Here is a 19,266-nt window from a genome sequence, read left to right on the forward strand (position 1 = left end):
TCTCCATTGCTTGATTTATGTATTTATTTGATTAGTGTTTTTACGCCTTACTCAAGAATATTTCACTTATACGACAGCGACCAGCATTATGGTGGGAGGAAATCGGATCCCCATTCATTGAAGAGTTAAGTGTGCAACTACATGACTACTTTGTGTATTCTACGCGCGCATGGTAGTGCCCATGTATTCACATATATAATGTTCTTATAGAATATAAAACCATAAATATGATCAACGAAGGTATTTTTAAGGCATTTATGCAACTCGAAGACGCAAGAGGTTTATACATTAGGTTTTGTTGTAGATTTAAGTCATCTGGTATAGAACAATAAACCTTATTTTATGATCAACCAAAAACAATTATTTAACAAATCTCAAACATATAACATAAAAAATCTGTTTACTGGAGAGGCTCTCTGCAATAACAAAACTTTTTCAGATTTGCGTTGTTGATACAATATGATTGCTGCCCGTACTTGTTAATACGGCTCATCTCCCCTGTCAATTTAAAAATGTCTTTGGATTCAACTTGGCGAACTGTTGCTTCGAATAACCCATCACCGGGCACAGATGAGAACATGATCTGATAATGAGTCAATGTTTTATTCTCTTTGTTTTTCAGATAAGAACTGACTGAAAATCGCCAGGCTCTGTTGACGGCCTTTAAATGTAGAACCGCGCACTTAGTGCTATTGGTGATACGGTTCAAGTGTTCTATACACCACTTGGCTGCAGCAATGACAGTTTTGTCCTGGGCGTGGACTTCCACCTGTGACTGACAGGTGCACCAGTGAGGAGCAATCTCTGCCTCCTCGCACGTCCTACTTATTGGAACCTTTCTGAACAAACTGAACCCCCGTCGACCCTCCTGGAGGTCCGAAGCGCCATCAAACCTCCTTGAGGCTATGTCCTTCAGAGTATAATAAATATCAAAGGGAGTAGTAAGTCTATGAGCATTGATATGTACGTTGTTTGTTACCTGGGGGTATCTGGACTTGAACCAAGGAGGTAAATATAACAGCAGCATCGGCAGCCGTTCTTCCATCTTTCCAACATAAGTATTACGTAAGGCACCCCAGCGCATTCCGTGATCGCCGAAGAAAAACAAAATGGTATTGTTCAAAATACCTTTGCGTTTCAGGTTTTGGAAGAACTCCAGATAAATATAATCAACCCTACCGACATGATTGACATGATTATGACTCATTCTGGTTAGAAAGGTATAAGCAAAGAGGGAATTGTCCTGTTTTAAGTCAAGAACATCGGACAGATAGCTCAGGACTATGCCTGTCTCTGCGCGGCCCGCGAAACACCCATACTTATTCCACAGATCGCCATTTTGGCTCATGGCTAAACTGAAAGGTCTTAGATAGTAATCAGTGGGCTGTTTAGGAAAACCGGGCTTAAGGTAGTTAAACGTGGCAATTTGTGGGTGGTCTTCAGCCAAAAGTGTAAGGTATCCGGCTTTGGAGAATTCCTTCCACATGTATTCATATTTCTCCACATGTATTTTCTTTCCACTTGACGGTACTTCATGCACAAACTTGCCAGTAAGTAGAGGCACCACGTTGACAAACGTGTTATCGGCGACTTTGTTGTAGCCATGGAATTCAACACTCCCGAGCGTCTCGGTCAAAAAGTGATAAGTTTTGTTCAGTTGTCTAATCATATTGAGCCTTGACATGGAGTCCACCCCCACTAATAGGACGTTTGGCGGTGGTTGGGAATCGATCTCCGGTGCTGACACCACGGTGCGGTTTTCTTCAGAAACGTTCTTGGGGACAGCAAACGCGTAACAATTTTTATAAATTTCCTTATTTGTCTGATTGTAACAGCTTACCGACAAAAAGTCATCTGATACTTTGAAATCCTTTTCAAATTTAACAGGTTTGGAGATAATGAAACCGTTGTCAGAGTTTGGTCTTCGCTTGAGGACGGAGAACGAACAATAGCTGATGTTGTACGAAAAGTCGAGTGATTTGTTGACTCTTAGCCATCTTCCGTCTTGGAAGGTGAATGACACATGACCCTTGTCACAGCGTAAATCTGGTAAATGTTTGATAAATTTCACGATGGACTCGTCGTATGGATGCAGTGCAGGAATTATACAGCCGGGTTTGCGCACTTGATATCTCTGATCACGGACCCAGTGTGTGAGAGGTGATATGACCAGCATCGTTGAAGACAACCAATAAAGCATCACTACAGCGAAGACAAGGAAACTCAAGAAAACAAGCCGTTTTTTCATGGTTAAGCTTCCCACTTCACATCCATCCACCGGTCGTATGGATCCTGAAGAAGAAGAAAAAATGAGTACACCCGACTGATTCGATGTCCTAATGGTTAGAGCGTCGGAGTCGAGAGACCCAGTGATCAAACCTGGGTTATACGAAACTCTTTAAAACTGTAGTTGTTGCTGCCTCGCTTGGCGCTCAGCACTAAGAGGTTAGAGCAAGGAAACATGAGTAGTTGACCTGGGGACAGTATAATTTGACTTGGTGGAATGTCATGCCTGGTGTCTTCGTCATGATATTTTAGCGGCATGGACTCGACCTGCCACAAGCAGACACAAGTACATACAGTTCTAGTCGTCATATGATTAAAAAATTGTTAATTGTTGAGGTCGCGTGTTCGAATACAGCTTTTGCTGTCGTGGCTGCGGCTTTAAGTCAGGTTTGTCAGGAGCCTTGCCACTCCGGTCACACACCACCCCCTCCATTCAATAAAAGGACCACTGTCGTAAAAGACAAATCCTTCAGTATATCTTAAACACCAGATTAAATAAATCAATAAATCTAGAATATATAGTGCCATAAAAGAGAGAAAAGGTATATAGATGGTCATTTATTCTCGCAATGAACAAATGTATTCATGCAACGGCTTAAAAGATGAAGCGCTGATTTTTGTATACTTGAATCTGGTTTTAAATGACATACTTTACTTAATATATATTTTACACTTGAATATAAACTGTGCTCATTGCAGTTTCATGAAAGGCTGTTTCATCTCACCTTCAGAATGCATTGTTTTTTGTTCGAGAAATCAGATTTTTTCAAACAGAGTAACTGTTTTAAAGACTTGGTTTCTGTGATGTGTTTTTACCTTGTCTTTTCCTTTATAGTTTTCAAATATCCATTTTATCGTATATATCATTTCAAATGAGGTATATGTATATATTTCATTTCATATCGTATATACATGCATGGGAGGGGTATGACATAAATTCACGGTGAACTATCTTCTTTCATTTTTCTGTACTGTGACTAAACCGGAGAAGACAAACAAAACGTGGAGTTTTCGAATGGTTACCTTGTATTGTGTAGGACAGGCCTGTTATGCTAGCCATAGGGATTGAAAAATGTGGCCTTGCCCAGTTATTTACATCCTTTATAACAGACTTATGCTAAGGTACCAGGAGCCAGTAGTTCAGAGGTGTATATAAGTTAACCCAGACTTGAATCTTAATACCAGCCTCATTCCAATACACAGTAAATAATATTTTAGCCTGTAGTTAATACCGGGATTAGGCTCTAATACACTTTTGAGCATTTCCGCCCAGGACGGCCGATGGGATAATATACCCTACACAGTATCCTATTGTCGTGACCCGCTCGGTCTCAGAGTATAACCCGTATATGAATGATGTGTATCGGAATGCTTTAAGGTTTATGATTAATTTTTTTTGTAAGATTAAGTTTTTTAATCTTACACATACAGGTCTGTATAGAAAATTTTAAAAAAGCAAAGCATTTAACACATCTTTGAATTTGCAAGGATTGAATGCTTGGGGTTTAACGTCGTACATAACAGTTTTTCAGTCCTATGACGACGAGTGCTGCCGCCACTAAAGTATCATGCCGAAGACACCAGACATGATAGCCAACCCAGTCACATTATACTGACACCGGGCCAACCAGTCCTGTTTCCTTGCTCTAACCTCTTACTGCTGAGAGCAAGGCGAAGGCAGCAACAAGTACCATTTTTAAAGACTTTCTTAAGACGTTTGTATGTGGGTAAAACCTTTCTGTGTTGAATGAAACAATTCAAGTTGTTGTGTTAGAGTTCATCACATACGTTTTTTGTGTATCCACTAAATTTAATTATTATGGAATTACTTAAACACAAACATGTCTTGAATAAATGTGAAGTACATAAATTTCACACTTGCCAAAGACCCAAAGGAAGTGCAGTACCGAATAGCGAAAGATTGTGTAAGCAGGTAAGGCAATGGTGACGTAACAAACTTTGACAAAGCCACATTTCTCGGATCTTCCAAAGGGCTTCTAGTGACAGTAAAGCAGTTTCTGAGACAAAAACACACATTCCTCAGATATCGAAAAGGGCTTAGCATTTCAGCATATCTTAGCATTTTTACCTCACATTTTAGAATGGCTATATCACATTTTCGGTGTGAGTCGCCCCCACCGTATCTCTCACTATTCGTGGTGCCCTCTTGACGCTTGTATAGCCGTTGAAGACCACACTTATCTGGTATGCCTCATGTGAGAAAGTTTGTCAGTAACTTATTAAAGGTCAGTGGTTTACGCCGAACACCCTGGGTTCCTGCACCCATAGAACTGACCCGCTATCGTATGGGTCAAACACTAGTGAGTCATGGACATTTCTATATATACCTACAGACATATAACAATTGCAAACGCTTACCAACAGCTGGGACTTGGTAGTGTTCCAGTCTCTGATTGTTCATATAACCCTCAACTACCCGCACTGCAGCACTTGTACTCTTGTATCTGAATGCATATATAATCCACTGCGGTGGCCTTATGAGAGCTTGCCGGTGTCTCGGTTTTTAGTTACGCAGATAATGCAAATGATTCCACCTTTACATAACGTATTGCGCAGCTCATAACTATTGATCTAACAAATACACCTAGCAAAACAGGCACACTGAGAGCAAAGCTGTCCAAATCCTGACTAATCCTAAGAATAATAATTGTGGAGGTCATATTTCACTGTTTACACGATTACGGCTTACCCCAGCTAACCTATACAATCTAAGGGTTATCGTAAATAGTACATCAGATTACTTACACCGCCTTTGGGTTATTCTTAAGGGTGATGTCGGAGGGCGATGAAAGGGCAGCTGGGTTGTAAATGGCGCGTTATGATTGGTAGATAGGGCGAGCACGTGCGATGACATCATGGTATGACGTCATAGTCCGCAGTATCACAGCATGGTATTTGATTATATAAAGCGATGCGCAGCCCAGTCTCGTCACTTGCCCTTTGAAGCTTGCACAGTTCAGTCTTACTACCGTTTCACCATGCAGAAGACCAAACATGCGATGACAGGCAGTTCCTCATGTGTGAAAAAAGACGTCAGTACGACACAGGCTGATGAGAAAAAGGCTAAGTTTTCTCAGCCAATGCCTCCGAAGAAGCGGAACTGCTGACCGCCTGTTACTACCCTATCAAACACTGACGTCACCAAAGGCTTCCGCATCCAGGTGCGAGGGAGTAACGTCACCTTTTATCTTAAAACTTTGGGGAGCGTTACCAAAAGGAGATCACCCTACCCGGTGGACGCCTTCATCTGCAGCTTCAAGGGGGAATGAAAGGTAAAGCCGTCCACGCCACGCCAGCCAACGCTCCACCTACGGTTGACGGAGAGGGACTCACTCGTCTTACCAAGGATGTGTTTGTTAGTTTGTAAGTGTGCCAACATGCCCAACCCGGTGACTATGTGGTACTCTTCAGGGGGTTTTGGGGGAGGGGGTATTACACACATTGCTGGAGGCTCTGCCTATGGTAGGACAATGTCTTTCCAGACAAAACCTCAGCGTACCGACGCCAGTAGCGCTACCCATGCCTCCACTCGTACTGTTATCAACAACCCACGGGCACGCTAGCAGCTGCACGCCAACAACGCGTCCCCCGACGCCTCAATTGGTTCCTAAGGACTACGAGACCTTAGAAACCTTGATGTGGGATTATTGTTGATGAACGCCTCGGACCTTTGGTGTTGGAAGTGATGCAACAGCGGTGTCACGGTTGCAAAATAGACCATCCCAGTCAGAAGCACCACTCATGCCTGGACCCACTGGATATTATCGATTTCGACGAGATGGATGGCTCCCAGGGCTTAAACCAGGACAAAGTGCTCACCAGTTTCCAGGCTAAAGTGGAAACAGACAAATGGGTTGACAGTTTGACAGGTTATCAAAGACACTCACATTCTGAAAGGCAATCCGTCGTTCAGCGGACTTTACTTAGGGCGTATCCTGTCAAAGATGTAAGTAAGTAACGTTCTTGTTTTGTTTTGTTTTTTACTGATAACCTTATACCTAGGTATGTTTTGTTTTGTCGGTTAAATCCATGTTTCAAAGTATAGCATAATTAACTGCTGTTGTTGTTGTCTTTTGCTATGTTCATTTAAGATGGCAATGTGTACCACACCTGGTGACTAAGGACATTTTACAATTTTTTAGTTAAAACAGGCGGAAGATATCACCACCACCACTATCCACCATTGAATCCACCAGGGGGACACTGTCTCCCCTTTGAACATGGAATATTTCGACGGTGTGCATATCGGTGACACCTGTATCGTCAATATCCACCATTACATGAGTGACCTACTGAACTTTGGAGATCTGAGATGTTTTCTCTGAACTTTAACGGCGAATAGAACTTTGTGATTGTTTTTTTTTTGTTTGTTTGAAACGTTCACCACGGTTTGAACTTTGAACATGCACTACACTTTGACCACACATTTCAACTTTGACATCGTATTAATCTTTGCTGACCATGATGAGTGACTTGTTTTTTCGTTTCTCCACTTCCTGTAGTTTGTTTTATGATGGGCAAGTAAAATAATTGAAATATATAAGATGCTGTGTTTGCTGTTGTTGTTGTTGTTGTTGACAGGTATGCCCATGGTGTTCCGAAGTTAGAGGGGTAGTCATTTTGAATGATGGATTTGTACTAGGTACAAACACCTGGTACGTGCCATGTTCGAAGACCGTCACGTGAATGAGGTGGGTTCCACCGTCTTCCGTGTGTTCACGAAAGATTTATGTAACCGTGTGGAGAATCCTAATACAATCCTCAACTACTGCTACCACACCATCTTACTAAAACTGAGTGTCCTCCAACGTCCACGCGACCCATCATTACGCCCCGGAACCTCACCCAGTGTCAGGCATCTTCCTACACCAATTCTACTACCAGCCTGATCGCATAGAGTGGAGCCGTTATCCCAGGCGGCACCTGAGCACACAGTCGGTGAAGGCCTGTCTAGCCAAACAGGAGGCGTATACGGCTGGAGGGTATGAGTACCTTTGCCAAATGCAACGATGGGTATCGTTACCTGTTGATGTGTATAGACATTCCTTCTAAATACGCTTGGGTGGTGCCCATCCGCACCAAGACTGGGGATATTCTCATCGACGCATTTAAGACCATTTTCAAAAGCGGGTGTACCGCCTTGTTCTACAAATTGACGAGGGAAAAGAATTTCCCAATCAGCCCTTTTCATCATATTTAAAGGAGAACGGGATGTTCTTCCATAGCCTTGGTAATCCAACGGTTCAATCGCAACAACACGCGGGAACAATCGGGTCAACCATCGCAGTATCCGTCAAGCACCCATCACCGTCACAACAAGAACGATAACAAAGTTACTAACCTGGTTAAAAAGTTCCACCCGCCCTCGGCACGGTCGACATTACCGCTATGACGTGGGAGATCTCGTCAAGGGGATTTTCTTGAAATTCTACCTCCCAAACTGTAGTCAAGAAGTCTCCCACATAGTTCGGCGCCATCCAGGAGCCTGCGGTCTATGCGTTGGAAGACCTTCAAAGGGGAGTGGTTGGGGGGGGGGGGGCATTTTACGAGAAGGAACTCCATCCCCGGAGACTTACTACCCAGTGGAGAAGAAAAAGCGGGGCAAAATGTACCACTTGCCCAAGTGGCTTAACCTCTCCAGCTAGTTTCAATTTTTAGGTGCCTGCAACGGATGTGCAACGTATTAAACTTTTACCCACTCTCTCCGTCACAGCCTAGGCCACGATTGCCTAAGGGGTTACACCAGTGCATGCAAGGTCTGCGAGAAAACAAAGATGCCGCAACCGCCCTGATTGGGATACACCGCCCATGATTGGGATACACCAGTCTTTTGGTAGATGGGTTTGTTTGGGAACTCGATGCCGTACTTACCCAAGAACAGTCTGCGCTGCAAGTCCTTCAAGATCAGTTGAACAGGACGTTGCTCCATGCGTTTTCAATCAGCGTTTAGCCTGGACCACACCACCACAATCACCACCGGTGACAGACATCTTCTTCCAAAAGAAGTTTCCAAAGATGTCCCTGGTCGAACACAGGCTGTTGGATGGGTTGATTCACGACAAGAACCTGGTCATTTCTACCGTCAAAGCCTTCAACGCATTGGATGGGGAAATAGATGGCATTTTAAAAGAAAGAAGATTCGACGGTACCAACACGTCCTGAAAAGCTGCCTGACATTTCAAGACCAATGCCAGCAACGAGTAACTCCACGCCCTCTCACGACCCTACCACCACAACCGCCACCACCAACACCGCCATAATCCACGCGGGCCACAACAGAAAAGAGCAAACGGGACAGAGGATAAGACGGCGCAACCTTCCACAGGTGAGGAATCTGGGTCCAAAAGTGGTACCATGGACACCCCGACGACCCTAACCGTCCCAACACCTATTCCCATGGACGTCTAAGAAAATTCGTCTTACTTCACGCATGTTCTGAGAAACCCACAAAAGAATACGACACAGGCTCGCTTCACGACCCCGGGTAGGTGACGCATGCGTTACTCTGGCTTACGTTCCACGCCTGGCATTGTCCCCACCACAGCGCTGGAACCCTTATTAAGCCTCCACCCCTTACAGAGTAAGGTTAGTTAACTTTCCGAGAAGTTCTGTGAACAGCATGTTTTATATGATGCTACCCAGTAATTGTTCGCTCAACTATTTTCCGCGGAAATACTCTGGTGCATTACAACCACACAGCTCCCTCAACTGATTCATCTTGTCCGGTGAGTGAGAATGTGGACTGGCGGAAATACTGTACCCACGATCGTGGTACAATGTAGGCCACGACGCGGTCTTGTTTGGTGTACTTTGGCAAGACCGTACCCACAAGATATTCCTGCCAGAGAGAAATTATCCTAAACACCGAACTGATGAAGAACCTCAAAGGCTTTGTTAAACCCGTGGCAGATTAGATCGTCTTGGGGTATGACAAATGTCGTCAAAAGTATACGCTGAGCTTTAAATTTCCTCAAGCCGTGAGCTTTAGCCACGGTTAAAAGATGCGGGGATCAGGACACTTACTTGGACAAGGTAATCAGTGCCTCCACCAACATGTATCCCTATCGTGCGTACATCGAGGCTCTGCTGACCTAAGGAAAGAATGCCATAGACACCCACATTGTGGTTTGTGATATGGGGGCACGCCCGCTCAGATAGATACCGCGGGCAACAGGAACGCCAGGTTTAGGAAACGGCAGTCCCTGGCATTAATGCATAAATAAGCATCCCCGGGATGTGGTTCCTTTGCATTGTTTTAATTGAATGTTAAATGTGATGACAGCAAAGCACTTTGAGTATTTCTAGACCAGTGACGTCTAACAAATTGCAGTTAACATCCCTGCATTTTTTTTACCTAATTCTGCTTAAGCCATGTTGCTGGAGGCGTGTAAATTGCTACCATTTATGCATTTACATGAACAATTTGAATAAAACCCTGACTGAGGTAAACTGACAAGAGGGCGTATTTCGCCAGTTACGTGTGACCATTTACGAGCTATCAGACTGTCGTCGCTGCTCTGGTTTTACTCTCTGTGCTGTATGTCTTCAATTATATCACTGTGACTTGTTTTTATAAGAGCGCTATTTGTTGAACAACGTGTGCATTCCAGTGCGCCGCACGCCTGCCAAGACGCGTTTGCCTTAACATCCGCGTGTGAAGTCGCTGAAGGCGAGAGTAAAAGATCTGCTGATTTCAAGCCCCAGCCAATTACCCGATCCGTCCTGTCCTGACCAAATATTTCTACGTGCCCAGGGACTAGACTTGTTTATGAGCTATGGAACATTGCGTTTGACGGAATGTACTCTCAAAACCCCTTTACTTTTCAACATGTCTACATTAACTACATGGCTTTGCACGTGGGAGGATGTCAGGTTCTAGCCAAGCCACTCAGCCCGAACTTTGACTCGGACAACTACATTTGATCTTACATGAGCTTGTTTGGGCACTGGAAAGCTAGATAGATATCCGCACGGACCATTGGAAATGGAACCCCCGACCTGTACAAAGCTTCGATACAGCCGTGTGAGGACAATATTGTTTGTATATCTTATTACAGCTCGCTCGAAGACGTTTCTTGAACTGTATTGTCAATACGTTTGAATCCTCACCTACCACACATGACAACGATCTGTTGGTATATCATTGGGCGGACCACAAGTTTGGTATCCGACTCAGGGTTTTTTGTTTACTGAAATGATTTTTAAAAAAACATACCTTTAACGACATGTCCTATGGACAATAATATATATAGCATTGTGTGGACCGCATGCTTCGTATCCCAACATCCAAAAATATGATGATATTTCACCAAGAAAACTAATATTGTGTGTGTGCGTGCGTGCGTGCGTGCGTGTGTGTGTGTGTGTGTGTGTGTGTGTGTGTGTGTGTGTGTGTGTGTGTGTGTGTGTGTGTGTGTGTGTGTGTTGTGTGCGCGTGCGTGTGCGTGTGCGTGCGCGGGTGGGTGGGTGGGTGTGTGTGTGTGTATGTGTGTGTGTGTGTGTGTGCGTGCGTGCGTGCGTGCGCGTGCGCGTGCGCGTGCGCGTGTGCGTGTGCGTGTGCGTGTGCGTGTGTGTGTGTGTGTGTGTGTGTGTTTTCCCTCTTATTAAAATACTGTATGCTCAGATTAGACCATTCTCTTTCGGGGATGTGGTTGGCCCTAAAAAGGGCCAGTGGAATAGGAAGGTAAGACTGGGCTGTGTGGCTGGCTATGTTGGGATCGTCTCTAGATGTCCAGGTGCGTGGTGCTCACAGCGCCCCCAGAACGCCTTAACTGTTCAGATTATAGGTGTAAAATACGTAAAAGCACTACGCGAATTCACAGTTTAGCCAGTTTACTTTCACTGTCCTACCCCTACCTCAATGAGTCGCCGCACATTCATACTCCCCTCCGTCTCCTTCCCCTTCATCCTACATTTATATGTAATACACATGTTGACAACCGGAATACATGAAAATGCTCCTAAAACTACCTGCATGCGCTAAAACCTTCGGTTTGCTGATAACCTCAGTTTGGTCATATAGGGATTTTCTTTCTTGTAGGTCTACATACCAGTGGTATGGTATGATGTGCTGCTCAAGGAGAATAGGCTGCTATACCTAGCACTGATGTTTGTGAATTTTAGGCGGCGTTTTAAATGTCGTTGATAGGCCTATATAACCATTCCATACATGTATTAGGTCTATATTATTGCATATACACTGTATAGGAATTTCAAGGCTGAAAGTTACATTCGTTGTAAAGTGGTTCCCACCACTCTACGGTTTTAATACAGACAAAATATATGCCAGTGTATTTCAGCGTTTCACACCTGGGCTAAGTTAATTCAAACCACTAACCTATAACGCATTCAAATTAATTGTTTAAGTTATGCAGGCATTCGATAGGCAATGCACAGTCAGTCTGTATGAAAACACATCAGCCAATGAAAACCGACCGTTTTACCCGTCTCTATTTGGTCCGCGCTCTGCTTTTTTCTCCAACTTCAGAAGCCGGATTTCCCTTATAAAAGGCCGATCGCCTCTGCGGCACGTCACTCAACGGCACTGAACAGCAACTGTACCGCCGTGGCACCCTATAAGCACCAACCGGCTCCAAAGGAGCAAAGAAAGCTATGAAAAAAGTCTGCAAAAAGAAGCGAAGGAAAAGGAAGGAAAACTACGGCATCTGCATCTACAAAGTCATGAAACAGATTCACCCTGATTCCGGGATCTCGTCCAAGTTTACATGCGACTATCTATGTGTATACACAATGTTTGATTTACAAGTAGACATCGGTACCCAAGTCCCCATAATTAGTGTACGTGTGTACAGTCAGCGTGTGTATAGCTAGTTTATCCACCTTATAGCTTATGTAGTGAAAAGTAGTACAAACAACAGTTTCCTCCTTCCCTGACAACATGAATTAGAGTGTTTTTAGTTTCAGTGTATGTGTGTAGTATATGTTTTGCCCCAAACCCACGGTCCCGAAAAACGACCTCGATTAGTGTTTAAAGAATAGTGTATGTAAAAATGAAGTTTATATCAGAGGAAAGGACCTGAAAACTGTTCAAGAAAACACGTTTTTTTTAATTTGGATTTATAGATATTAAAACTGTTTCATAACTTGGTCTCCTATTGCGAGTAACAAACTATCGTGTGAGCCCAAGCGACGTCGTAAGAAATGTTTTTGGCTTGAAAAAAAGTCAGCTTAAGCCGTAAGTGGCCTTCAGTCAGTACACGACATGTAGCCTATGCTTACTTGAAAGGGAAATATTGATTATATGGCGTCTCTTGAGTTCACAGGGCAGTGTTGCGTTGTTATTAAAATAAAGTAATGCACTTTAATTTATTTGGGAAAATTCTTAAACAGTGACGTAAACTATTTTCTAAGGCAGTTTTGGATAGCCTTTCTTCCGATGTGATATTCATATGTGTGTATACTAGTCTTCTCCATGCATTATCGATCGTAACTACTGATTGGTATCTACAAATTAGGTCTACATGCCTTTTAAATCAATATAAGTTATATAAGATTTATTTCTATTTTAAGTTTTTGGAAGCCTTTGTCGAAGACGTGATCTAACAATCAAGCTTACATAAAAAATCGTGTACAGCCTACAAATTGTCGAGATTAATCAGGACTAAGCAGTCTCGTGTGGTAACTAAATAAATAGTCTGCTAGGTTGACCATACATGAACTGAGAAAACGTCAAAAAAATACTTACACGAAAGCGCGAACCTAAGAGAAAACATTTAATCTACCTCTAATTGGGTGGTGCAACAATTATATCCTCTGCTGGTTGGTTGAAACGCTTGGCAAAAACAATGCATCTAAAAACAGCAGAATGCCCCCAGAGAGTATAAAAGATTACGTAGAGCAGTCAGTTATCCTTCGTATTCACATCGAACTACGAAGGACAGGCTTGTCTTAAGGCTGAAGATATCTGGACGTAGTAAAGGAGGAAAGGCGAAAAGTGGAAAAAGCCAAACCCGCTCATCAAGGGCCGGCCTACAGTTTCCTGTAGGCCGTATCCACCGATTTCTGAGAAAGGGGAACTACTCTAACCGTGTCGGTGCCGGAGCTCCCGTTTACCTGGCCGCTGTGATGGAATACTTGACCGCTGAGGTGTTGGAGCTGGCTGGAAACACTGCCCGAGACAACAAAAGGAGGACCATCATCCCTCGTCACCTGCTGCTGGCCGTTCTTAACGACGAGGAGCTGAACAGGCTGCTGTCTGGAGTGGCCATTGCCAAAGGAGGAGTTCTGCCAAACATCCAGTCTGTTCTTCTGCCCAAGAAGTCCAAGAAATCTCAGTGAGTCGTTATTCCTAAGTGACACAATCCTGGGCCAGCCATTTCCTCCGAGCGGAACTTGATAATCGAGCATTTGCATAATTAAGAATTTCTGTTCTAATACATACCAACACTAAAATAGGCAAAACCGATTGCTGCAGTCATTTTGTCAATGAGTCATCTGTTAAGGGAAAGCGGGCTAGACTAGTAACAAAATTAGACCTACATATCCAATCTACAGAGCTATAAATCTACATGTACAGTATATATGTATTTTGATACACATGTAGCCACACCTATTCGTTTACTGACTAATCATCACTTCACTAACCTCAGCAGACGAATGGATGACGTCACTGTTAGTGGCAGGATCGCTTACAAGACAAAGGCATGTCGTAACTAGCGATTGACGTCCTAAACAACAATAAAGTATTACCGCTTCAGGGAAATCGCCCCATCAGCTGATTTTATAGGAAATAAGAATTTTCAAAGTATGTAATCTTCGAGCAAAATGTCCCAAACAAAAGATCATTTTACGAAGTGGAGTCCGTTTGCAGAAGAAATTTCAGCTGATTTTGATCAATTCTTTTTCGTGCATTTATGATTTCAGAAAAAAATTGTTTGAATCATGGCATGCGTGTGATTTAAAGAAAAATTTGCTCGTTTGTAATTTTTGAAGTGTGTCTAACACTGTGGAAACTGAAAAAACATTTATTGTTTTGCAATTTCCACAGTGCTAGAGCTCGAAATTAGCGCTGGTTCGGTGGTGCGAGGCCAGTGGATTTTCTGTCGGACCGGTTGATTTGCAAAGCACTGGTCCGACGAGCCAGTGGAAAATACAAACGCTTTCAGTGATAAGTCTTTGTTTTATTTAGAAATCGGGACGTGAGATGTTTTTTCGTACATCGGCGGCATAAATGTCACTCATACATGGAGTGCGGCTTGCTGAAAAACTGCAGTCGCCCTCGTCACACGATGGCGGGGTTCTGTTCCACACTGGTCGCAGTTTGGTACACGGAAACACCCGAGCGGTGTACGAAGAGTTCCGGTCGACACCATTATGAAAAGGAAGTTTGAAGTGCAGAAACCCCCGAGCGATGTATGGCCACAGACCCTCATTAATTTTCCATCAGCGATAAAGTTAACGTTTAGCGCTGTAGCTCAGTCCCAAACATTCCGCGGCCATTAAGCTTTGGTGCATACCTGGCCCAGCCTGTGAAAAAAAAGCCATAAAAATCTTGACATAGGTTGACCGTCCAAATCTGAACCTTTCTATGCCGGCAGGGGTAGCTAGAAACGCCACCTGTCTCGCCCAGAATTTCAAACTTTCATCATAAAAACTCATACCTGCCCAAACTTAGACAATGGCGATCATTTTGATACGAAGCATGCGCCTGTACACCAAAGACGGCAGGCCGGAACCAAAAAAAGACTTTACACCATAAAATACACAGAATTACACTCCCGAAAAACGGAAGTTGTAATAGGGGTCTGTGTCCGTATCGGGCGCGTCGGAAAGGTGATCTGACTGAAAGGCAAGTACAGTCAATAAAAAAACAGCCTCTCTCATCGTATGTATATCGTATCACGTACACACCCCCAATACAAATTATCGATTTGTATGTCTCTAACCGCTAAAATAAATCAGCAACAACAACACATGTGGCGATACACAGCAGCTCACTGTCTGCAGTCATAATTGAAGTATTGTGCTTACAGTTACTGCTAATACATTAGCGCTTGTTATGGACTTGTTTTAATTATTCATAGCAAAACAATTGCCACATTGCTGATGAGGAAAAATCACTTACATATAGTACTGGATTTTTCAAGCATTTTTCAAGTGAGACATTTTGCCTGGTTGTGATTGATTTATACACCTCATATGGCCACTTGAAGATTTTTGTGTAAAGTTTGATTAATTTCTTATCAGTAAAAGTTATGTGTTAGCATCAGAAGTGTCACTTTAAGGTTTGTACATGTGCTGCAGCAAGTGGATTTTACATACCAAAGATGAAACTTAAGCTGAAATACAGTACTTATGAGCTCATGTAATTTGTAAATGCAAAATTAGGAAATGCTTTGTTTCAAGGAAGACCTGAAGTTGTAACACCCAATGATTCGTTTCCACACAAATGAGCCATTTTATTAAAGTGCTTGTTATGGCCGAATCAAGCGTGCCCTTTTCATTTTGTCAGGACCAGTAAACTTACGGTCGGACCAGTAGAACTCTGAGAATACTGGTCCTGCTGGCTAGTTAGACTTGCAGCTTAAATCCTAGACCTCACGCCTGTTGAAACAGCGGAGATCGATTTCAAATCGAACTCGGCTGTTTCAACAAGCGTGACTTGATCTAACACCAAACTATTATTACTGCAAACATTCTCTTAAGCCTAAAGCGATATCAATAAAGCAATGGTGTCCAAGAACTAACACAAATCTTTAACCAACATTTAGTTTTTTCTCTTCAGTGTGTGTTACGTGTTTTCTGCTCTTAGATTTGTGCTTATTCAGAATCTATGTCATATTTTGAGTATGGACAATTCATGATGTCAGTTTTTAAAGTTTTGATAACAGAACATGTACAAAGTTCACAGTAAGATATCCACAATTTGACTTTCCAGAAATGACCACAGAATACATAAACATATTGCAGTTATTGGCACAGAATATCGAGTGAGTGAGTGAGTGAGTGCTTGGGGTTTAACGTCGTACTCAACAATTTTTCGACGAAGGAATCCTTAGGGTGTATGTAATATGTCTACTTGTTGCAGGACGGATTTCTACATCTGGAACACATCAGATGTTTTGACAAGTAAAATCTAAGTCAAGGAATCAAAACTGTTCCCGTGATTCCCCCAAAACATCTTTCTTTTCAGTCCTGTACCTTACCATGCCCCAAGCTAGCCTTACTGTATTTAGCCCTACCTAAAGGCAGCCTTTAGGTAGAGCTATACAGTAGAACTAACCCCTAGTCAGGGTTTTTAGAGGTGCTCAGGACCATGCCCAACCTTGCCACTTTTTTCTCAGGCGCAATGTTAATACATAGGCAGTGGAAATTGCCTCCTGCCCCTTTTTTGTTATGCACCTCGCCTCTTGAGCTAGGTTTTTCTGCTTGTAGCTAGGTGCCTGCTTTCTGCATAAAGGCACTGTTAGTTTGAGCTACGTGTCTTCTGTGGCTAGTTTATCACTTTCTTTCCTGTCTTATGTTTTAGTCTTCATAAAATTATTCCACTATTCATTAATTACAAACAGACTTAAAACATGAGTGATATCGAATATAAACTTCTATGAAATTGGACCTCATGTATTAATGTGTCGGGAAAAATTTCTTTCTTCATGGCAGGTTTCAGGGCAGTCATGGTTTAAACTGAAATCTATATTTTTCAATGAATAGGCACTAAGATTAGTTTTCTGTGGAGAATACATGCTAAACGTGATCACATGCATGTATAATTCATGTTCTAGTTTCAATGTCGTATATCCGGTGTACTCAACAGCGACTGTATTTTTCTCTCTTATACGCAATGTGCCCAAATGTTTTATCACGGCGTCCCTTTTACGTTTTGTTTCTCAGTTCCTTAACTGGCTAAATTCCAGCAGACTTCCAACACGGAAGTAAGACTTTCGTTTTGTCGTCCACTGCTGGCAAGCGCAGGAAGAAATAGAGAGCTTAGCCAGAAGACCCCCAACAGCAAACATCGCGCAGGTGATTGTTTTGTAACCAATATCTAACATAGTGGCATACTGTCAATAATAATAGGGGATTTTCGAGTTCGAACTCTTTTGTTATTGAAGGTAAAACAGTCTTCCTGTACCATGTGACTTGAGAAAAATGATAGGCAACCTTTGCAGCCATTAATTTACCTGTCACTTGTCTCACTGTCCCTCAAAGGCACAAATGGCACCTCTTTCCTGTAGAAACTTCTCAAGTTCACAAACGTTTAGCTCCGGAATTTTTTCCATCGTTTGTCTACCCTGAAATCACTTTTTGTGAAACTTTTTTTTCAGACGTCCATGTTATAATAAATGTGATCCTTCAATGGTTGCCTAACATTTTTGACAGGTCACACGATGCAGTAGGACTTTTTTACCTAGAAACTCCCCTATTATGTTGATTAGTTTGTCTTCAACAACAACAATACCATTTTGTTTGGATTCTCTGAATACCTGTTCTTGTTTTACCTACAGCTGGCCTGAGGTTCACACTGCCGAAAATCCGTATCAGGACAAAACCCGCCACACAAGAGCTGAAAGGTTGGTGAATAAGTTATATCACATTTACTTAATTCCAATCTTTCAAAAGACTTCTGTTTTGCGAATGATGTGTTTACTGGAACATTTTTTTAAAGTGCTGATTCCAAGACAATGAGCAGACTAATTAGCTCTACCCAAATGTCCTCAGTAAAGTAATCACTGTAACATAACGTTCCGCTTTCACATAAGTCATATATATTCAATTAAATTTGCAGTACAGTAAGTAGTAACTTTCAAAACTCTTTGAATGATATAGATTATGTTTAAACATATTTAATTTGTTTTTGTTTCAGGAAATATTAACCCATCCAGGAAAGAACTAAACTTGAAACTGGCTGAAAACCTTCTCCGTGAATTTGAGAGAGCAGCAGAGTTAAGACATAAGATGGAGGATGAAAGGTACGCTTTTGTCTTATACATGTTTTTATAATTACTTTATTTATTTAGCGTTGTTTTTTAAAGTATGATACAGATTTATTTAAATGATAAATTCCTCAATTATTAAATAATGTTTAGATTATTACAGGATTCCGACAGATTCTTGAAAGTCATTAAAAGTTCTTAAATAAAATTTGAAAAATTCAAGGCCGTTGAAAAACCTTGATTTTTTAATATTATTTTGACGGTTCTTAAAAGGGCTAAATTTACCGAGTATCCAAAGACTCCAAAGACGCAACGGAAACTTTGTGTTTATGAGGTATAGAGAGCCGTTGTGACCAAGTAGATGGAGTGCTACTACAGCACAATAACCCAGAAACCTCTCACCAATGCGATCGCTGTGATGTCCAGCTCATGCTGGCTTCCTACCGGGTCGTACGTGAGAAGGTCTGCCATCTACCTGGCTACCCGGATGGTCGAGGGTTTTCCCTTGTCTTTTTCCTCCCACCATAATGCTCCCCACCCCCCTTGTATAAGGGACATGTTCTTGAGTACACCGTAACACTCCAATGAAATAAATAAATAAATTGATCAAATATCCTCCAGAAATGCTACTGATAATTAATATACTTATTGTAATCACTGTCGTTGTGTGTGACTTTAATTCAGAAAAGATTTTTCTTGAATTTCTACGTTCTGTGATGATTTATTCTGTTTAGGTATTTGGAGCATCTATGGAAAAACTGGACAGATGTCGTGAAGGAAACCAAAATGCAAAGGCAGAAATCACTGGAATCTCTGTCAGGAGCGACGAAGTGCGCTATGCGATGAAACGACAGAACAGAACAAGACAGGTCTAAAGTGGAAGTACACTATCAAGATGTATCGCAGTCAGCGTCTGAAGGATGCCTGTGCCAGGCTTGGGGTAGAAATGGCAAAAGAAATGTCAGTACAGGTCACTAGAAAGTTCGACAAAAAGCTGGAAAATAAGTTGGATGTCTCTATAATTTAGTTTAGAGACGATTTGTGAATTTTTGGTCCAGTTATCCTG

At 42.3% G+C, this 19,266-nt stretch overlaps 2 protein-coding genes across 2 annotated transcripts; one reads left to right on the plus strand and one right to left on the minus strand.

The window, feature by feature from the left end:
* Positions 1-400: 400 nt before the first annotated feature.
* Positions 401-11,214, minus strand: LOC135470755 (uncharacterized). The gene is made up of 6 exons (XM_064749795.1): positions 11,164-11,214; positions 7,988-8,021; positions 6,461-6,480; positions 5,538-5,764; positions 4,666-4,751; positions 401-2,292 (listed from the first exon to the last, which is right to left on the minus strand). Exons 1-6 carry the CDS (start codon positions 11,212-11,214, stop codon positions 401-403), a joined length of 2,310 nt encoding a protein of 769 aa, XP_064605865.1.
* Positions 11,215-13,392: 2,178 nt separating this feature from the next.
* LOC135470756 (uncharacterized) lies at positions 13,393-19,046 on the plus strand. Its single transcript, XM_064749796.1, has 5 exons — positions 13,393-13,601; positions 16,355-16,395; positions 17,772-17,837; positions 18,131-18,236; positions 18,935-19,046. Exons 1-5 carry the CDS (start codon positions 13,393-13,395, stop codon positions 19,044-19,046), a joined length of 534 nt encoding a protein of 177 aa, XP_064605866.1.
* Positions 19,047-19,266: the final 220 nt, after the last annotated feature.

The sequence above is a fragment of the Liolophura sinensis genome, chromosome 7 (assembly GCF_032854445.1).
Source record: "Liolophura sinensis isolate JHLJ2023 chromosome 7, CUHK_Ljap_v2, whole genome shotgun sequence".
Classification (NCBI taxonomy): domain Eukaryota; kingdom Metazoa; phylum Mollusca; class Polyplacophora; order Chitonida; family Chitonidae; genus Liolophura; species Liolophura sinensis.

What these genes read in the sequence shown, in the direction of transcription:
- LOC135470755 (XM_064749795.1), bottom strand. Translation starts at nt 11,214, where the DNA reads ATGAAGGGGAAGGAGACGGAGGGGAGTATGAATGTGCGGCGACTCATT. An exon ending in AGTGGGTAAAAGTTTAATAC is followed by an intron (nt 6,481 to 7,987) that starts GTTGCACATCCG and finishes AATGGTGGATAG; the next exon opens with TGGTGGTGGTGATATCTTCC. An exon ending in CAGATGAAGGCGTCCACCGG is followed by an intron (nt 4,752 to 5,537) that starts GTAGGGTGATCT and finishes ATATGCATTCAG; the next exon opens with ATACAAGAGTACAAGTGCTG.
- LOC135470756 (XM_064749796.1), top strand. Translation starts at nt 13,393, where the DNA reads ATGGAATACTTGACCGCTGAGGTGTTGGAGCTGGCTGGAAACACTGCC. An exon ending in AAGAAGTCCAAGAAATCTCA is followed by an intron (nt 13,602 to 16,354) that starts GTGAGTCGTTAT and finishes TACTTGTTGCAG; the next exon opens with GACGGATTTCTACATCTGGA. An exon ending in CACATCAGATGTTTTGACAA is followed by an intron (nt 16,396 to 17,771) that starts GTAAAATCTAAG and finishes TTTTACCTACAG; the next exon opens with CTGGCCTGAGGTTCACACTG.